The 17,252-nt window shown below is 69.3% G+C and overlaps 6 protein-coding genes across 6 annotated transcripts in view; 2 read left to right on the plus strand and 4 right to left on the minus strand.

The window, feature by feature from the left end:
• CHLNCDRAFT_135914 (hypothetical protein) overlaps positions 1 to 2,755 on the plus strand; it is a gene marked incomplete at both ends in the record, with an annotated part of 4,701 nt that extends 1,946 nt beyond the window's left edge. Inside the window, 9 exons of the mRNA XM_005845878.1 lie at positions 298 to 411; positions 695 to 799; positions 1,044 to 1,160; positions 1,405 to 1,479; positions 1,751 to 1,806; positions 2,004 to 2,064; positions 2,248 to 2,304; positions 2,464 to 2,534; positions 2,662 to 2,755. Coding sequence (XP_005845940.1) covers positions 298 to 411; positions 695 to 799; positions 1,044 to 1,160; positions 1,405 to 1,479; positions 1,751 to 1,806; positions 2,004 to 2,064; positions 2,248 to 2,304; positions 2,464 to 2,534; positions 2,662 to 2,755 — 750 coding nt within the window. The remainder of the gene's footprint in view (positions 1 to 297; positions 412 to 694; positions 800 to 1,043; positions 1,161 to 1,404; positions 1,480 to 1,750; positions 1,807 to 2,003; positions 2,065 to 2,247; positions 2,305 to 2,463; positions 2,535 to 2,661) is intronic.
• A 232-nt stretch (positions 2,756 to 2,987) lies between these two features.
• On the minus strand, positions 2,988 to 5,593 carry CHLNCDRAFT_25287 (hypothetical protein; the record flags this gene model as incomplete). Its single annotated transcript, XM_005846011.1, has 9 exons — positions 2,988 to 3,038; positions 3,175 to 3,255; positions 3,668 to 3,836; positions 3,909 to 3,976; positions 4,207 to 4,311; positions 4,531 to 4,593; positions 4,787 to 4,938; positions 5,139 to 5,234; positions 5,332 to 5,593. 9 exons carry the CDS (start codon positions 5,591 to 5,593, stop codon positions 2,988 to 2,990), a joined length of 1,047 nt encoding a protein of 348 aa, XP_005846073.1.
• A 465-nt stretch (positions 5,594 to 6,058) lies between these two features.
• CHLNCDRAFT_58343 (hypothetical protein) lies at positions 6,059 to 7,251 on the minus strand. The gene is made up of 2 exons (XM_005846012.1): positions 7,170 to 7,251; positions 6,059 to 7,032 (listed from the first exon to the last, which is right to left on the minus strand). The coding sequence occupies exon 2, from the start codon at positions 7,008 to 7,010 to the stop codon at positions 6,177 to 6,179; it is 834 nt and encodes a 277-aa protein (XP_005846074.1). The 5' UTR covers positions 7,011 to 7,032; positions 7,170 to 7,251; the 3' UTR covers positions 6,059 to 6,176.
• A 492-nt stretch (positions 7,252 to 7,743) lies between these two features.
• CHLNCDRAFT_135917 (hypothetical protein) lies at positions 7,744 to 8,752 on the minus strand (the record flags this gene model as incomplete). Its single annotated transcript, XM_005846013.1, has 2 exons — positions 7,744 to 8,431; positions 8,622 to 8,752. The coding sequence occupies 2 exons, from the start codon at positions 8,750 to 8,752 to the stop codon at positions 7,744 to 7,746; spliced, it is 819 nt and encodes a 272-aa protein (XP_005846075.1).
• Positions 8,753 to 9,780: 1,028 nt separating this feature from the next.
• CHLNCDRAFT_7051 (hypothetical protein) lies at positions 9,781 to 14,950 on the minus strand (the record flags this gene model as incomplete). Its single annotated transcript, XM_005846014.1, has 15 exons — positions 9,781 to 9,818; positions 10,049 to 10,121; positions 10,500 to 10,638; positions 10,868 to 10,952; positions 11,082 to 11,244; positions 11,456 to 11,517; positions 11,714 to 11,785; positions 12,064 to 12,147; positions 12,364 to 12,529; positions 12,819 to 12,994; positions 13,359 to 13,472; positions 13,749 to 13,901; positions 14,164 to 14,262; positions 14,517 to 14,598; positions 14,756 to 14,950. Coding segments are annotated over 15 exons (1,701 nt in total), but the record flags the coding sequence as incomplete, so codon positions are not given.
• A 1,056-nt stretch (positions 14,951 to 16,006) lies between these two features.
• Positions 16,007 to 17,252, plus strand: part of CHLNCDRAFT_36198 (hypothetical protein) — a 1,579-nt gene continuing 333 nt past the window's right edge. The window contains exons 1-4 of the mRNA XM_005845879.1: positions 16,007 to 16,097; positions 16,180 to 16,331; positions 16,482 to 16,638; positions 16,858 to 16,975. Of these exons, the coding sequence (XP_005845941.1) occupies positions 16,066 to 16,097; positions 16,180 to 16,331; positions 16,482 to 16,638; positions 16,858 to 16,975 (459 nt within the window). The 5' untranslated portion in view covers positions 16,007 to 16,065. The remainder of the gene's footprint in view (positions 16,098 to 16,179; positions 16,332 to 16,481; positions 16,639 to 16,857; positions 16,976 to 17,252) is intronic.

Raw genomic sequence — 17,252 nt, forward strand, 5'->3', positions numbered from 1 at the left:
GGGTGGTTTTGGTTTTGTGGGGGGGGGGGGGGCGCTGAGCTGGCTGCTGAGCTGGCTGCTGAGCTGGCCGCTGAGCTGGCTGCTGAGGCGGCTGCTGAGCTGGCATGGCGTGGCTGGCTGAATGTGGCAGAGGCAGTTTTGCCTGCTGAGCTGGCTGCTGAGCTGGCGCGGCGTGGGTGATGTGGCATACGCGTGCCTGCAAGGACACCCTCAGCCCCCACCCTTCCCCCGACCCATCCCTCCCCGCCCCCTTGCCTGCCTCCCCTTGCCCACCTGCCTGCCCGCCCGCTCGTGCAGGTGCGGCTCAAGGCGCAGGCGCTGGCGGGATTTGTGGGGGCGCAGCACGGCGCGCAGCGCATCTACGCGCTCCTCACGCTTGCCAACAAGCTGGTCAGCCAGTGCGAGGTGCAGGTGCGCTTGGGCCGGGGTTGGGGCTTCAGGGGCTGGGCGGGCCTTGGGTTGGGCAGGACGCGCCGCCTTGCCAGGCTGGCTGCAGGCCCGGCTTGCCAGGTTGGCGGTTGCGCCCTGCACCCCGCTTGCTCTGCGCCGCAGCTGTTTCCAGTGATGTTTCCTTCTTTGCCGACCTAGCACCAGCCTGCCTTCCTGGCGCCGCCGCTCGCCTGCCCCCCACGTACCCCACCCCTCCACACACCCGCCCCCCACCCTCTCGCCACCACACCCACACACACCGCAGGTCACCCGCCTCCACGCCTTTGCCTTCCCGCTGGCCGAGGTGGCGGTGGCGGTGATGGCGGCGCACCCCGACTTTGTGCCGCTGCTGGCGGCGCGCCTGCACCAGGTGGGGGGGCGTGCCTGGGCTGGGCCCTCAGATGGGCCGGCTTACACGCGTGTGGAAGGAACTGTGCCAGCGCAGCAGCAGCTGGGTTACTGCAGTGGTGGCGGTGTTGGCGCGTGGCTGCCTTTTTGCTTGGGCAAGCACGGGTGGCGGCCACGCCAGCCTCCCTTCCCATGCAAACCCGCAAACGCACACACACACACACACACACACACCTGATTTCCGCCGCCGCTCCCGCCGCCCGCAGCTCTGCCCGCTGACCGTGCCCAAGTACGCCGTTTTCCGTTCGGGGTCGGGCCAGGACGAGGACGCCTACCTGCGCCAGCTGGGCTACATGATCAGCGCTGACGAGGACACGGGCCAGGTGCGCGGCTGGCGCGTGGCCGGCACGTGGCTGCGGCGGCGGCGGCAGCCTGAGCAAAGCGCCGCCGCCCGTGGCGCCAGCCGCTCTCTGGTCTGGCTGCCGCTGCTGGCAGCCCCGGTACAGCAGATGCCGCGTGCTGCAAGCATACGGGCGCCTGCGCTTCCGGGCTGCCACGCCCGTCCTCCCATCCCATGACCCCTGTCCTTCCCGTGTCCCACTCCCTGCCCCCTCCACCCCCTGCCAGGTCACCCGAGAGACCACCGACGAGTTTGTGGGGCGCGTGCAGGGCTACCTCATGCTGTACGCCGCAGTCACGCAGGTGGGCGCCAGGCAGCGGGTGCGGGCGGTGGGGGTGGGGGCGGCGGAGGGTGTGGCATGCTGTGCTGTACAGTGCTGTGTGGCGTGCCTGCCGATCGGTGCCCGCGTGTCGCGATCGCCAAGACAGATGGAGTGGCACCCCTATCCCTGCCCCTATGCCCACACCCGCCCACCCACAATCACAGACACCACCACAGACACTCACACCGACACACACACACACACACACACACAAACACCGCCGTGCCGCACTGCTGCCCCTCCGCCCGCAGTCTGACAATCCTCAGAACCCTCACGGCCTCGGCCACGCCTGGACGCTGCTGGCCAGGTGCGCGCCGCCGAGGACCCCACCCATGTGCCTGTGTGCGCTGCCGGCCACCCCACCCATTGTGCCATGCCATTGTTGCCCTCCATTGCTTGCTGCCCGTCCGCTGCCAGCACACATGCCCCCTCCTGGCTGAACGTCCGTCAAGCCGCACAGCCGCACGCCCACTGCACCCCCTCGACGCTTCGCCCGCCCTGCAGGCTGCTGACTGCGCTGCCCGCCAACCGCGTCACGGCCACTGCCGTCGATGCCGTGCTCAAGGTATGGCGGCAAGAGGGAGGCAGGGCAGGAGAGCGGGGAGGGGGAAGGGCTCGGGGGCCGGGCCCTGGAGGCAGGGAGGAGCAGGGCGGTGGTGGCAGGAAGCGGGGGGCCAGTGCGCGGACCCTGCCTCTCACCTCCCTGCCTGCCTTGTTTTCCCTGTCTGCCCTCCCTGCCGTGCTGAAGGTGGCTGGCTACCGCATGCACCTGGCCTACCGGGGGCAGTTCATGAAGCTGCTGCAGGTGAGGGCACCAGGGTGTGGGGGCGGCGGTGGTGGGTGTGGATGGTGGAGACGCAAGAGCTGCGCTCCCTGCTACAGGCAGGATGGCAGCCCAGTCCTCCGATAGCTGCCCAGCCTTGCCTCCCTCACTGGAGTACTATACTGCATGTACCGCCTGCAGTACATAGATCGCGAGTTCCTCCCCGCCCTGGGCACCTCCAACGACCCCGACGCACGGGCGGTACACACCCGGTGAGCTGCAGTACAGCAAGTACAGCTGCCTATGCCTGTGCGTGTTTCGCGCTGGGTAGGTAGGGAGGCACGCCGTTGCCTTGCCGCCACCCCACCCATGCCATTTTTTCCTCTCACCTGCCTGCAGTATCTCGACCTACCTGCGTACCGCTCAGTATTCCAAGCCGCCAGAGGGGCGAGACATGCCTCAGTTCGACGCCAGCAGCTACGACCGGGCGTGAGGCGGTTTGTGTGAGGGAAGGCAGGAATGCTGGCTGGCTGATGCGGCTGCCCTCTTGTATCTCTGCTGTAATCATTTGTTTCAGTCCTACACTTGCAACGCTCCGTACATTGCTATTCATCCGTATTGCAATAATGTGCACGCATGGGCACTCATTTCCAGGGCCGCCTTGGCAAAATGTGGCAGGCATGACCCTTGGCTCAGCTGCTGCCGGTGCTGCTGCTGCGCCGCCATCACTGTGGCTGCGGCTGCCGCTCCAGCAGGCGCATGACCGACTCATACACCTGCACAAAACATATGAGAATGAGGTTAAGAAAAAGAGGGTCAACATCAAAACCCAGCCACGGGTGGTTGCACACCGCACCAGACCTTGTCAACGAGCAGGCGCTGCCGGCCCTCCCCCGAGCAGCAGCCTCTCACCAGGAAGGTGATGGCGCTCTGCGGCATGACCCGCACCACATTGGGCACCAGGCCCTTGTAGAAGCCGCCGGGGCCCTCGCGCTGCGGCATGGGGGTGTGGTGTGGCGCGTGTGGTGCGTGGGGGATGGTGGTGAGGGGTGGGGTTTGCGGGCTCGGCAGGAAAACCACGTGCATGGCTGCACGGGTTATTTAAACCAATCGAGAGGCATAGGCAGCCATAGGCATGCAGCGGCGGCCACGCCCGCCGGGCGCCGCGCCCAGCCCTCGCAGCGCCGAGGCCGTACCTGCAGCGTCTTGCGCACCACATCCCCCACCCCGCTGTACTGCAGCGCCCGCGAGTCCATGCGCTGCTGCAGCCGGCTGCGCACCACCTGCGCACACGGGGTGGGGGGGGCGGGGGAGCGCCAGGTCAGCATGGCCAGCGCGCTAGTATGAATTGAAGCCTGCAGTGCTGTGGCAAACACGCCTGCAGGCAGTCGGCCTGGCCAAGCACAGCGTGCCCCCGTCGGCTGCCAGCTGGCGTCAGCCTGGCAGGCGCGCCTCCCCGCCGTGCCTGCGAGGGGTAGGTGGTCACGGAGGCGGCCAGCTTGGACAGAGCGCCGCACGCGGTGATCTCTGGCGGCGACAGCTGCCTGGCCGGCTTCTGCTGGCCGGCGCCGCCCCTGGCGCCCCGCTTGACGCCGCTCTTGCCGCCCGGCGCCGGCGGCGGAGCGGCGTCCAGGCTGGAGGTGAACCCGGCGAAGCCCTGCGCCGCAGACTTGAGCTCCTCATACACAGCAAACTGGATGGCGCCGTGCGACACCTGCACGGGAGGCAGGTAGGCAGGCAGGCAGGGTGGCAGCAGGTGGCTGTGGAGGCAGGCAGGCAGGCGCGAGAGGGGTGGGGAAGGCAGGGGGCAGGTGGGTACAGGGGAAGGCTAGCCCACGGCAGGGCCAGTCCGGGGTCATGCATGGTGGTCGACTGGGGAAGAGACAGAAGCAGGGCTCTACCCAGCCTCTCCACCACTGCACCCCGCCCCTCGCTTCATCTCACCAGCAGCAGCGAGGGCAGGAGGCCTTTGTAGAGACCCGGCAGCCCCTCGCAGCGCGCTATCTGCACAAATGCGTGCAGGAAGCCGCGATACTCCACCGCGCACGCCTCCGATACGGCAGGCCCCCCCAGCAGCCGCGGGATGGGCAGGCGCAGGCCGCCGCGGGCCGCTGCCGCAGCCGCAGCCGCAGCCGCGGCAGGGGGCGTGGCGGCTGCTCCTGCTAGCGTGGCGGCCGCCGGCCCTGCAGCCGCTGCTGCGGAGCCTCCTAGCGCTGCCCCCGATGCGGAGGCTGCTGCTGAGGCTGCAGAGGCGGCGGCCTGCTGCACGGTCCGGCGCTGCAGCTGCAGGCGGGTCTTCACCACCCAAACAGGGTTGGTCAGGAAGCAGACCTGCAGGCAGCGCAGGCGGCGGCCGCTGAGGCCGGCTGGCAGGTGGGCGGGCGCAGCGCGGGCGCCCCGGCAGCGCGCGCAACGCGCCGCCGCGGCGGCGGCAGCAGCAGCATGCGCAGCATCTGCGCTTGGCCCTGCATCCCAGCCGCCAGGCACCGCGCACCCGCCCCCCAAATGCCCCGCCGCGCCTCACCAGCACCCCCGCCTCTGCCGCGCTGATCAGGTGCTTGCCAGGGCTGAGCCGGGCCTGCCCCGCGGCCCGCTGGTACCGCTGCTTAGCTCGGTTGTAGGCGAAGAAGTAGATGCCCCAGGCCATGCCGCTGCCCGCCAGCGCGGGGGTCAGGCCTGCCAGGAAGGGTGGAGGCGGCACCGGGGCATGGCAATCACGCGCGGAGATGATGCAAGGGGCGGCCGCTCCCGCCCGGCATGCCTCCAAGTGCCAAGAGGTGCCAAGAGGTGCCGGCACGCGCCGCTGCGGAGCGCAGAGGCTGCCTGGGCGCAGGCCAAAGCAGAAGCCCAGCCGCAGCCTGGCGCGCAGCACCCACCAGAGTAGAGCGCCTTCCACCCCTCCTGCCGCACAATCTGGCGCAGCGCGTCCACCGTGCCGCGGTAGGCGGGCAGCAGCCCCGCGCCGTCTTGCACTGCAGGCGCGCGCGGGTGGAGGCTGGGTGAGAGGGAGCTCCCAAGCACACTGCTGCGTGAGGCTGGCGGGCGGGCCTGCCGGGTGGAAGCACCAACCTTGCAGCCGCGTCTTCACAACATCCAGCGGATGCAGCGCCAGCTGGGTGCACAGGCCGGCCGTTGCGCCCGCCAGTGCATGCCTCCTGCAGAGGGCAGCCAGGGTGGGCGGCTGGGATGGGGCTGGGGCTGGGCTGGGGCAGCCCAGGGTGGTGCCAGGAGTTGCTCGGCAGGCGTGGCGGCGGCAGCGGTGGCGGCGGCAGCGGTGGCGGCGGCAGCGGTGGCAGCTCGCGGGGCCACCACAATGGCGCCGCCTCCGCATGCTTGGCGCCGTTCTGCGGCGATGTCACGCACCACTGGACCCCCTGCTTGTCGCCATGCTTCGCCATCGCGACTGCGCAATCGCCCGCGCCGCCCCTCCACCGCCAGTATGCGCCAACCCTTAATGCGGGATGGATGAAAGCATGCGGTTTGCGATCAGCCCTGCCGATGGGTGGCATGGGCGGGTGACCTGTCGCCGCCGACGACGGGAGGTGCTGCGGTATACATGCACCGCCAGCTCGGCTGCCGTGGCAGGGCCGTGCACAGGTAAGAGGGTGCATCTGCAGCCCTGGCTGCTGCATATTACGCCCCCTGCCGTCTACGAGAGGTGGCAGACGCAGAGAAGCTTCCCTGGCATGCCCCGACACAGCGCTGCTGCCGCCCCTTGGCGTGCCCTGCTGGCGGCGATGCGGCTGCTTCCCCGAACCTGCTGTCTTCCTCCCCGTGTACCTCAAAATAAGTATTTCAAATTTATTGCTTAAAAATCTGCATTTTCTGTATTCGGCTGGAGATCAGTAGCAAGCCAAGCCGTCAACTATAGCTGTGTTCATGCTGGCTAACCCAGGTCAGCCTGCTGAGGGCGGTCAGGGTTCCAGCAGGCACACCGCCAGGATGCGCCCGCTCAGCTCTGCCGGCAGGGACGGCAAGCCCCGCTGCGCCCGTGCCAGGCTGAGCGCCGCTGCCCGCAGCCGCTTGCGCTGCCCTTTCGCAAGCCGCCTCACCAGCCACCCCGCCTCGGCGGTCGAGCGCTCCAGGACGGCTGGCAGCGCTCGACCCAGGTCGGAGCAGGGTGCAGGAATCGAGTGCCACTGCTCCTGGCTGAGCGGCAGGCGGGCCACCAGGTCGGTGAAAAGGGTGGCAGAGCGCTGGCTGTACTGCAGCAGGATGCCCAGGGCTGGCTGCACCGCTAGCGCTGCCTGCACCAAGCAGCAGGCCGTCTCCATGACTTGCTCTGCTGTACCGTTGAAGTGGCTGTAGCGCAGCGCCCAATGCAGCGGTGTGTGGCCAAAAGCATCCAGTGCAAAAGCCATCGCTGGTGCCGCCTCTAGCAGCTGCTGCACCACGGCTGCGTTGCTGCGGCAGGCGGCATAGTAGATGGGGGAGTGCGTCTCAGCGTTTAGCATCGACGCTGCGGCAGGTGCCGCCGACAGCAGCAGCTGGATCACTCCAACCTTCCCAAGCTCAGCCGCAAGGTGCAGTGGGGTGGATTCGAAAAGGTCCACTGCCAAGGCTGTGGCTGGTGCAGCCTCCAACAGCAGCCTCACCACCCGCTCGTGGCCGAAGATGCTCGCCACATGCAGCGGCAGCCAGCCGTGCTGGTCGCCTTGATCGGCCCGAGCGCCTGCCGCCAGCAGCTGCCGCACCGCCGCCTCGTCGCCGTCTCCAGCTGCCTGACTGAGCTGGCCTGCCAGCTCCATCACACATACCACCCAGGTAGCCCTGCAACAAGTGGTGGCAAGTTTGGGGGTGGCGGCAGCGGCACCATCCGGCCAGACCAGGCAGCGCCCCTGCATGTGCAGGCTGCTGGCAGTCACGCATGGTGCTCCCCACCGAGCCACTGCCGCCAGGAGGTTCACCTGGGGGAACTAGGCGAGCGCCTGGAGGCGGGACCAGCCACAAGCCGACCAGGGGTGCCTCTCGTCCGCTGCTGAACCTACTCTGGAGCGCAAACAGCTGTAATGCAAGCAGCTTCTGGAGAACCACGGGTGCCCAGTCCGCCGCGCTGTGCTGTGTCACAGCAGGCACGCCCCGGCGCGCCGCCCAATTCCAGCTGAGCATCCCCCAAGATGCAAGGAGAACTGCGTGCGAACTGCTGGACACTCCGATATCAGGCACCATCAATGGTGCCTGCTCATTCCCTCTCCCTCCAGCGCCTGCCGTCGAAGCCGCCATGCTGTGGTAAGCCTTTGCCTGCCGTTTGGTGCACGATTTAAACTTCAGCTGGCTGCCAACAGCAGGGCCATGAAATAGCTGCACAGAAGCGGCTCCAACAGGATGGAATGAGCAAGGCGTGCGGAGGCGAGGGCGCCGCTTATGCGACCGCTCGACCGCGACGGGGCGGTCGGGGCTCCACTGCCAGCAGGCGCTGGCTGTCAAGGCAGGGTTGCAGGAAAACTGTGTCCGAGTACAAGCATGAAGCCATGCACTGGGTCAGTGCAGCAGCTGGATGTCCTCTGCAAAGAACTGAGTTATGCTGTCGTAGCACTGGGTGTGCCGGCCGCTGAACAGCGCCATCCTGTCGCACGTGTCCTCGGCCCCTGGCCCGCCCTCCCACGCCAGCCCGCGGCGGCAGCGGGGGCTGCAGGCGCTGGCCCTGGCCTTGAACCGGGGCGTCAGCTCCGTCGGCAGCCGCGGCACGCCGCTGCGGTTGTTCAGGATGGCCAGCAGGCGGCGAAAGTCGTCCTCTAGCCTCTCCATGCGCCCCAGCCAGTCCAGCGCGGTGCCGCCGTCCGCGGTGGTGATGCAGTTGGCCTGCGGGGAGGCGTGGAGGTAGTGGTGCTCCGCGGTGGCGGCGCAGCACCGCGGCGTCGCCTCGCAGTAGTCGCCGGGGGCGTAGGGGTCTCGGCAAAACCGCTCCCAGGGCACCAGCGGGCAGCCGGGCTTGGTGAAGGTGGACAGGTAGCGGTGCTGGCTGACGGCGCGGAGCAGCACGTTGCGGGAGAAGCCGAAGACAAAGTAGTCGGGCCACACGTCGAGCAGGTGGCGGACGGCGGTGGCGTTGGAGAGCGCCGCCATGCGCAGGCAGCGGTCCTTGGAGGCGGGGAAGCCGCAGGCGGAGAAGTAGCTCAGCAGGGTGGTGCCCGCCGTCTTGGCGCACTTGACGTAGATCAGCCTGTACCTGCTCAGGGCGGGCGGGCAGGCGGGCGGGGTCGCAGGCAAGGGGCAGGCATGGCGGGAGGGAGGGCGGGGAGGGCGCTGTGGCAGCAGCGGCAGACCCGCCCCTGTTCCACGCAGGCAGCGTCGAACGGTGACCGGACCTACGGCAGCAGCGCCGTGGCCTGGCTGGCGCTCCAGCGCCCTGCTGTCACCTGTCGCTATACATGATGGAACACCACTTGGACGGCGGCGGAGGCGCCTCGCCGCCCAGCCGCCGCCTGCGCCACGCCTTGGGGAAGCACAGCTCCTGGCGCGGCCGCCCCTGGCCCAGCAGGGACAGCATCCCCAGCGGCCAATGCTTGGTTATCCGCCCGTGGAGCCGAGTGGGGGTGGATGTGTCCAGCGCCAGGCGGCGCGAGGAGGCATCCCCTCCAGCCGTTGCTGTTGCGACGGCGACGGCGCTAGGGTGAAGCGTGCCGCTGGCGTAGAGCAGCGCGCTTCCGACAAGGGCAAGGGCAACGCCGCAAGCGGCCAGCGGTCGGAGGCCGCGTCTCCTCCGCGGCGCGGCGAAGCGCCCCAGCTTCAGCCGAGCGGCGGCGGCGCGGGGCGGCGGTGGAGCGGCGGCGGTCGACCGGCGCGGCGACCTGCATTGCGTGGTGGTGTCATCAGCACGATGCGAACTGTGCAGCGCCCGCCCGGCGGCCTGCCTGCAGCCGGGGATCTCACAAATGGCGGAGGGACATTCGCCCTACCTGACTGGACGCCGGCAGAAACTGGTACAGGTGCGATTGAAGGGAAGAGGATGAATGGCGGCGGCCCGTTCGCAAATTCGGCAGACCTGTCGCAGGCTGGCGCGGCGATGCCTGCCTCGCCCCGTGTCCCGCCTTCTCAGGTCAAGTGTGGTTGACAGGCGGTGGCGGTAGAACAAAATACCGCACACATGGTCTGGCCAACACAGCAACAGGCACACTGGGCCGCCCGTGCGGCAAAACTGGGGCGCTGACGGCTGGAAACGGCAGGACAGAACACTGCGATTGTGAGCTGCAGAGCACTTGGCCGCTGTCAGAACTGAGAAATCATAAAAGGCAGGCTGGCGGCGGCGGCCAGCCGTCAGTGGTGGTGGCGCCGCAGCTCCGCGGCAGCGCCGTCCGGCTCCGGCCCCGCAAGCTCTTCCTCCTCCCCGCTGCTGCCGCCGCCGGTACTGCCGCTGTCGTCGCTTGGCGGAGGCCTCACGGCCGCCGCCAGGCTGCTGCGCGGCTTGCCGCGGGGCTCCCCGCTGCCGCTGTTTCCTGCCGAAGGCGCCTCGGCCTCGGCGTAGCTGCCGCTGCCGCCGCCGTCGTGCCGCAGGTGCTGCTCCAGCGCCTGCTGCGCCCGCTGCATCTGCCACATGTCGTAGTAGATGCCTTGGGCTGCGGTACAGCGTGGCAGTACATGCAGTGCCGGTGATGGGGCAGCGCATGGGCAACAGGGCAAGCGGGGCCCGGCACGGGTGGGCTGGCAGGGCGGAGGTGCATGGGGTGCAGGAGCAGGCGCTGGAGGTGCCAGGCACACCACCGCGGTGCTGAGGGCCCGCAAGCATCTGCTGGCTGCCACAGCTGCAGGGGCAGGTGTCAGCGCAGGCCCGCGGCAGGCCGCCCACCAGCCATCAGCTGCTGGTGCGTGCCCTGCTCCGCCACCCGCCCCTCTGCCAGGACGTAGATGCAGTCACAGCCCTGCGAGGCGGGTGATGGCGCACGAGAGTGAGGTTGGGTTGACACATGGGTGGAGCTTCCCCACTTCGGATCTGACGTCTAGCTCTAGGCCTGGCCGTGCCAAGCGCAGCACCCCGTAAGGGGCCTTGTGCCCAGGCCCTGGCGATTCCAGTTAGCGACACTTAGGGGCATGGGTAGCCGCAAAAGTTCAGCAGAGCAACCGGTCAGAGGCCTGGATTAGCGGCCCTGTGGCACTGCGACGCCATCCGCCAGCAGCCGGAAACACTCGCACCACACAGCAGCAGCAGCAGCAGCAGCAGCAGCAGCAGCAGCGGCAGCAGCGGTGGCAGCAGTGGCAGCAGTGGCAGCAGCAGCAGCAGTGGCGGCAGGCACGCCCACCTGCACTGTGGACAGGCGGTGCGCCACAAACACGGCGGTACGCCCCGCCGCCAGTGCGCGCAGCGAGGCCTGGATACCTCTCTCGGTGGCAGTATCCAGCGCTGACGTGGCCTCATCGCAGATGAGCAGGCGGGGGCGCCTGTGGGCGGGGAGGAGGGAGAAGAGGGGGGAAATGAGGAGGGCACGGCCGGGGCAGACCGCAGCGGTGGCAGCACCAGGCGGAGAGCGTCGGGAAGGGGGTAGCAGCTGCGTTGGCTGTGCGCTTGAGGTGGGGCGGGGTGGGGCCACTGGTTCCCTGCCCTGCTGCCAAAGCGCAGTGCCCTCGAAGCTCAGTGCCCTCGAAGCGCAGGGCCTTCAAGCAGCCCCACCTGAGGAAGGCGCGGGCGATGGCCACCCGCTGCTTCTCGCCGCCGCTCAGCTTCAGCCCGCGCTCGCCCACCACAGTCAGCCAGCCTGCGCACCTCAGGGGCGCTCCCGGGGTCGGTACCAGCAGCAGCAACAACACGCGGGACACACAAGCCAGGCAGCAATGGACACGGAGCAGCGGTGCAAGCACAGACGCAGACAGGCGTGGCGCCTCACCCTGCGGCATGCGCGCCACGGCGGCGTCCAGCTTGGCGGCCGCGGCGGCCGCCTGCACCTCGCGCCAGGTGGCGCCGGGGCGGCCGTAAGCGACGTTGTGGAGGATGGTGTCGTTGAACAGGACGGTATCCTGCGGGGGGCGGGAACCCAGGCGGTACGATCCCTGGTATGGGTGTGGAGGATCAGGTGGCTGGTATCGGTATCCTGTTGATGAGCAGCAGCAGGTGGTACGCGAGGAAGTGCTGCCCGTGAGGGCAGAGGCGACAGACAGGTGCAGCCGCGCAGCAGGAGGGGCCAGGCAGCCGGCCGCGCGGCCCGCGCCAGGAGCGTAGCTGCTGACTGCCCAGAGGCTCGGGGCTTGCCTGCGGCACCACCGCCACCGCACCCCGTAGGCTGTCCTGCCGCAGCTGCCGCACATCCACGCCGTTGAGCAGGACTGCAGGGCGGGCACGGTGGGGCGGCAGCGGGCGGGCCGGGGACAAGGTGAGATGTAAATGGGAGCGGCAGACGACTAAGCCGGCGGGAGGAGCCCAGGGCTCTAGACGCCCTGCGCATGCAACTCGGGTCGGCATGGGCAGACCGGGCGTGGTGCGGAGCCCTCACATAGTCAGCCAGGCAGGCGGGGCACCCACCGGAGCCGGCCTCGCAGTCGTACAGGCGCACCAGCAGGCGCAGCAGCGTGGACTTGCCGCCGCCGCTGGGGCCTGCAGCGTGCGGCGGGGGTGCCCCAGCGGCGCGGCGGTTCAGCGGCGCGGCGGCTCAACGGTGGCAGCAGCCCGGTGTGGGTGCATGTAACCCAGGCAGCCATGGGCTGGCCTGGCACACGCAAGGCCCGCAGGCGCGCATGCGACCCTGGGCACCCATCCTCTGTTGCCCCGTGCTGCGCTGACACACGCCCCTCTCTCCATATTGCCGCCAGCCAGAAGGCACTCTGCAGCGCACGCCACACGTGCCCAGTGCCACGGCAGCAGGGGGCACCCACCTACAATGGCGATGCTCTCCCCGGGCTCCGCCGTCAGTGACACGCCGCGCAGCACGCGGCGGCCGCCATACCCAAACCGCACGTCTCGCAGCTCCAGGCGCAGGCCCCGGCTGCTAGCGGTGCTATTGCTGCTGCTGCTGCTGCTGCTGGCGGTGGTGGTGGTGGTGGCACTGTTGCTGGCGCTGGCGACGCCGCTGCGGGCGCCGGCGGCGCCGTGGCTGGCTCGGCGCTCCTCCAACGCCTGCAGCTGCTGATGCGCCTGCGCCTCCCCGCCGCCGCCGCCGCCGCTGCCACAGCTACTGTTGGCGGGGGCCGACGCCGGGCCTGCGCCTGCACCCGCTGCTGCATCAAGCGACTGGGCGGGGAGAGGCAGGTGGCCGTCTGGCAGGGTGGAGGGTGTGCGCAGGAGGTCCAGTAGATCCTCCATGTCTACCAGGCTCTGCCGCAGCTCCCGGTAAAACCAGCCCTGCATGGGGAAGTGGGGTAGAGGGGGGCGGGGACAGGGAGAGGGGGATGGTGGGCACGGGTAGAGGGGTGGTGCGGTCAGTGAGAGAGGGGTGGTGGGGGAGGGGAGGGGTGGAGAGGGGAGCCAGAGAGACAGCGAAAGCAGGGCGGTGGCCGCCGGGGGTGCAAGCATGTTGCACACACGGGCAGAGGCACGGGCAGGAGGGGCGCCCCCGGCCGCCGGCCGACACTCTGCCAGCCAGGCAGCCGGGCAAAGCCCAGCCGGCTTGCCCAACCAGCAGGAGGCTCACCAGGAACTGCAGCGGGGCCCACAGGTGCAGCAGCAGTCCTTGGATCATCACCAGGTCTCCAGCCGTGATGCCCGCCGCCGCCGCCGCTCCCCCTGCCGCCCCTGCTGCTGCTGCCGCCCCTGCTACTGTTTCGGCGGCCGCGGGCGCGGCGGGGCCCAGGGCCGCCGCCAGCATGGCTCCCGTCATGCCCGCCGCCAGGATGATGGCCTGCCCGGCGTTGAGGGCTGCGGCAGCCAGGTCGAGGCGCACCACAGAGCCCTGCGGGGCAAAGCGCGTTGGCAGGCGGGGTGGGCCACAGGGTGTGTGCTGGGAGTGGACTGGGGGTGCCAGCCTGGTGGCGGAGCGGGGAGGCGCCTCCCGAGGAGCGCCGCCACAGCATGCAGGTGATGTGGCGCCGTCGGCTGGGCTCATTGCAGGCAGGCTGCTGCCCCCCAGCACACACACACACAAGCTCAGATGCCAGTGACCAATAAAAACAGTACTATTTACAACACACTTACTGATGATTCATAAATCTCACTGCCCGCGTGCCCCAGGCACCCCACCCACCCACCTGGTAAGCCGTGAGGGATGTGTCGTACTGCCGTACCTCCAGCCCGCTGTTGCCAAACAGCTTCACGGTCTCAAAGTTGAGCAGGGCATCCACGGCCTTGCCTGCAGCGGGGGCGGTTTGGGGGCGTGTGGTGGGAGGTGGCTCACAAGCACACGCGCACACACACCTACCACCACCAGCCTAACCCGCACACGTAAACACCACCTATGTTGACCCCCAAAAACAGGAATTGATAAGGAAACAAAAAGGAAGTGTTGTAAGCCACCCGGGATCTCGTTGCCCAGCGCCCTGACCCCCTTCTCTGCCCCCATTCTGCCGCCCGCCCCTCCCAGTCACCCCCACACCCCTCCCACCACACCCCTCCCTCCCCGCCTCACCCGTGATCTCATTGTCCAGATCCTTCACCCTGCGCCGTATGCCCGCCGCCACCCGCGTCAGCGCCACCGTCCAGCCCGCGTAGGCGGCAAAGGTGGCCAGCACGAGGGCGGAGACGCGGGGGTGGAAAGCGCGGGCCAGGATGATGCACACGGCTGCGGGGAGGGTGGGTGTAGGGGTGGGGAGGTAGGAGGTGGGAGGGGTGCGAGCACTCGGCTGTGTGGGAGGCTGTGTGTTCAGGCTGCCGTGCGCTGGAGGGGCGCCGGGCCGGCCGCGCACGCCTGCCCGGCCACCGCCAAAACACATCGGCAAGGGCAGACATGGATGCAGGCGGCCGCAGCGGCGGGTTCCTTGCGACACGCAACAACCACCCATCAGCTGCGGCTCCTTTGAAACTTGTATACATATTGCGCCCACCCGTCAGCTCCACGGCGGTGGGCAGGAAGGTGAAGACGATGGCCCGGAAGATCATCGCCACGCTGCGCGCGCCGCGCTCCAGCATGCGGGACAGCGCGCCTGGGGGGGTCGAGGAGGCGGGTGCGTGTGTGGGTGGGCGGCAGGAACCAGCAAGGAGTGGCAGGTTTAGTGTACGGTCAAGCGGCAGCAGCGCAGGCGCAGGCGCCATTGCCTCCATGCCCTGCCACTGCTCCAAATCACCCCACCACCCCCAACTCCTATCTTGCGGCTGTGGTGCTGCCCCCAGCCCTGGCCCTGCACCGCTCCCCGCAGCACCGCCAGCCAGCCACCCAGCCAGCCTCCCCCCAGCCCACCCGTCTTGCGGTTGAGGTGGAAGCCCAGGTCTAGCGCCAGAACGTGGGAGAAGGTGTAGAAGGAGACGCGGCGCCCCGCATCCTGCGGACAGCGGCAGGGCGGCGAGAGGGAGGGACAGTCTGTGTGTGTGCGTGTGTGCGTGTGGTGGCGACGTGGAGTAGCTGGTTGCAGTATAAGCCAGCTGCAGTACCAGCCAGCAGCAGTACAGGCCCGCCCCTCCCCACGCGCCCACGCTCACCTGAGCCACCGGCGCAAAGCAGGGCCCCTGCAGCTCCTTGGCAACGCCGCTGATCGCCCGGCAGGCGCCGCCCAGCACCAGCGCGGCGGCGGCGGCGGCGGCCACGGCGGTGGCGCCAGCGCCGCTAGACAGCGCATCCACCGCTTGTTTAAAGTAGAAGGGGGCAGCCAGGCCAGCCGCCTTGGAGCTGCGCAGGGGAAGGCGGTGGTTTGGGGGGTCATCGGCAGCCGTGTGAGACGGTGCGCGAAGCACAGACCGCCAGGGAAGGCAGCGCTGCAGCGGCAGCTGCGCCGACGGCAGCACCAGCAGGCGGTGCCACGGCACCGCCATCAGCGGCGCCAGCACCAGCACCAGCGGCAGGGGAGCTGCGGCGGCTCACGTGGCGAGCAGGGCCAGCGCGCCGACCAGGCGCCACGTCAGCTGGGCCTGCCCAAAGGCCAGGCGCAGGAGGTACAGCAGCACCTGCGGTACATGCAGGCGGTACAACAGCTTGGATACCAGGCTACACAACACTAAACTTTAGTGCTCCTGCAACGCCGGGCCAAGCGGGCGCCAGGCACGCCTCTGCAAACAGCAGGGTCTCTGCACCCAGCGGCAAGCACCCACACACCTGGGGCGCGGTGGCCGAGGTGGGCGGCGGCGGCAGCGGCGCGGGGTCGCGGTACGCAGGGTCGGGCGCCAGCACAGGGTCTTCCTCCCCGGGAAGCTGCCGAGGCTGGGTGCCGGCGGCGCCGGTGGCAGCGTCCGTGCCGGGCTCTGCTGCGGCGGCAGCCGTGGAGCTGGCTGCCGCTGCTGCTGCCGCGGTCGGCGTTTTGCTGCTGCTCCTGCCTGCTATCCTCGTGGCCAAGCACGCTCGCGGGCGGCGCCCTGTGGCAGCGAAGGGCAGCGCCAGAAGAGTGCGGGCACAGTGGCGGCGTGCCGCCGCCGGTGCCGCCAGGCTGGCACGCCGGCCTGGCGCCAGCGCCGTGCCCCCCGCCATGGCGCCAACCAGCAGTTCCCTCATCCTGCCGCCGCGTGGGGCTCTGCTGGTACCGCCAGAAGGCCAGGCTTCTCAGAAGGGATCGGCGGCGGTGGCTAGAGCGCTCAGGCAGGGCAGGCAGGGTGGTCAAAGGGCAGGGACATCATTTGTGACTGCTCAGAGGAGCCCTGGCAGACCGTTCAGCATCGCGGCACCCGGACGAGCTGGCAGTGGCTGCATGGGCTCAGGTGGTGATAAGGTGCTGTGACACTCCCAACCGCCCTGCCCACATACCCTCCCACCCTTGGACAGACGTCTGAGGCCCACCGCGCGCTGCAAGAAGGATAGCAGCATGACCCAGCTCGCCCTCGCTCCCAGCAGCCGGTGAGGACCCAAGCCGGCGGCTTTCTGGGCCTGCGTGTCATGGGTGTTGCACGGTGCTCACCAGGGCCCTGTCGTGCTGCAGGCTGAGCCAGGCCACGGCATCCCGCCCTGCACCTCGGCACCGGCGCCCTGCCCTGGTGCGGCTGTCGCGGGAGGCCGAGCTGGCCAAGATGGCGGAGTACAAATCTGGCCTGGCGGCCTCCCTCGCGGCAGCACGCCGGCCAGGCGCCACAGGTGTGCTTGCAGGCGCACGCGGGGGCTGCCTGCACGCTTGCTCGCCCTGTTCGCCGCCGATGAAGCCCTGAATTCCGCTGCCGCTGCTCCCGGGCTGGCGCGCCGCCCCCGCGGCTCACACCAGCGCCCTGCCGCCGCCCCCGCCCGCAGCCGCCGCCGCCGCCGGCGCTGACGCCGCGACCGAGACGGCGGCCCCCGCCGAGGCCCCCGCCGGCAAAGCGTTGCGGGAGGTGACCAAGGAGGATTACTACGGCGTGATCCGTGATGCCGGCAGCAAGCTGGTGGTGGTCGACTGCTACACAGAGTGGTGAGCAGCGGCGGCAGCTGGGGTGGCGCCGCGGCGTCACGGCGCTGGCAGCTGGCACACGGGCGAGCACCTTGCTGGAAAGTGCCTGCACTGGCCAGCACAGGGCCGTGCTGCGGGGTGGCGTGCAGGGACGCCTTGCTGCCACCACACTCTGCGCCTCCATCTGTACCCCCTCCTCACGCTCTGCGTCTCATCGCCCCCCTCCCTCCGCCCGCACAGGTGCGGCCCCTGCAAGATGATCCTGCCCACGCTGATGCAGTGGGCGGAGGAGCTGGAGGGCAAGGTGGAGATCGTCAAGTTCAACTGCAACAAGCACAACAAGGACCTGGGCATCTCGGTGAGGCCGCGGCCCAGCCCTTATATAACATGGGATGTGCTGGTCTGTGGGCTGTGCTGGAGCTGGACGGCGCGCCTGGCCCCTGACCTGCAGCCGGCTGCGTGGATTGCGGCAGCGTCAGGCTGAGCAGCTGGCTGCTGCGATCAGTGGCGGCGTGGGTCGCAGCGGCGCAGCGTGGGTCTGGTCCGCTAGTTCTTCCCGCTACCTTCCTGCCATGCCAGCTGACGCACGGCTCTGTGGCCCGCCTGCCCTACCCCCCCCCCCCCCCAACAAAGAA

Source organism: Chlorella variabilis (assembly GCF_000147415.1).
Source record: "Chlorella variabilis unplaced genomic scaffold CHLNCscaffold_15, whole genome shotgun sequence".
Classification (NCBI taxonomy): Eukaryota; Viridiplantae; Chlorophyta; class Trebouxiophyceae; order Chlorellales; family Chlorellaceae; genus Chlorella; species Chlorella variabilis.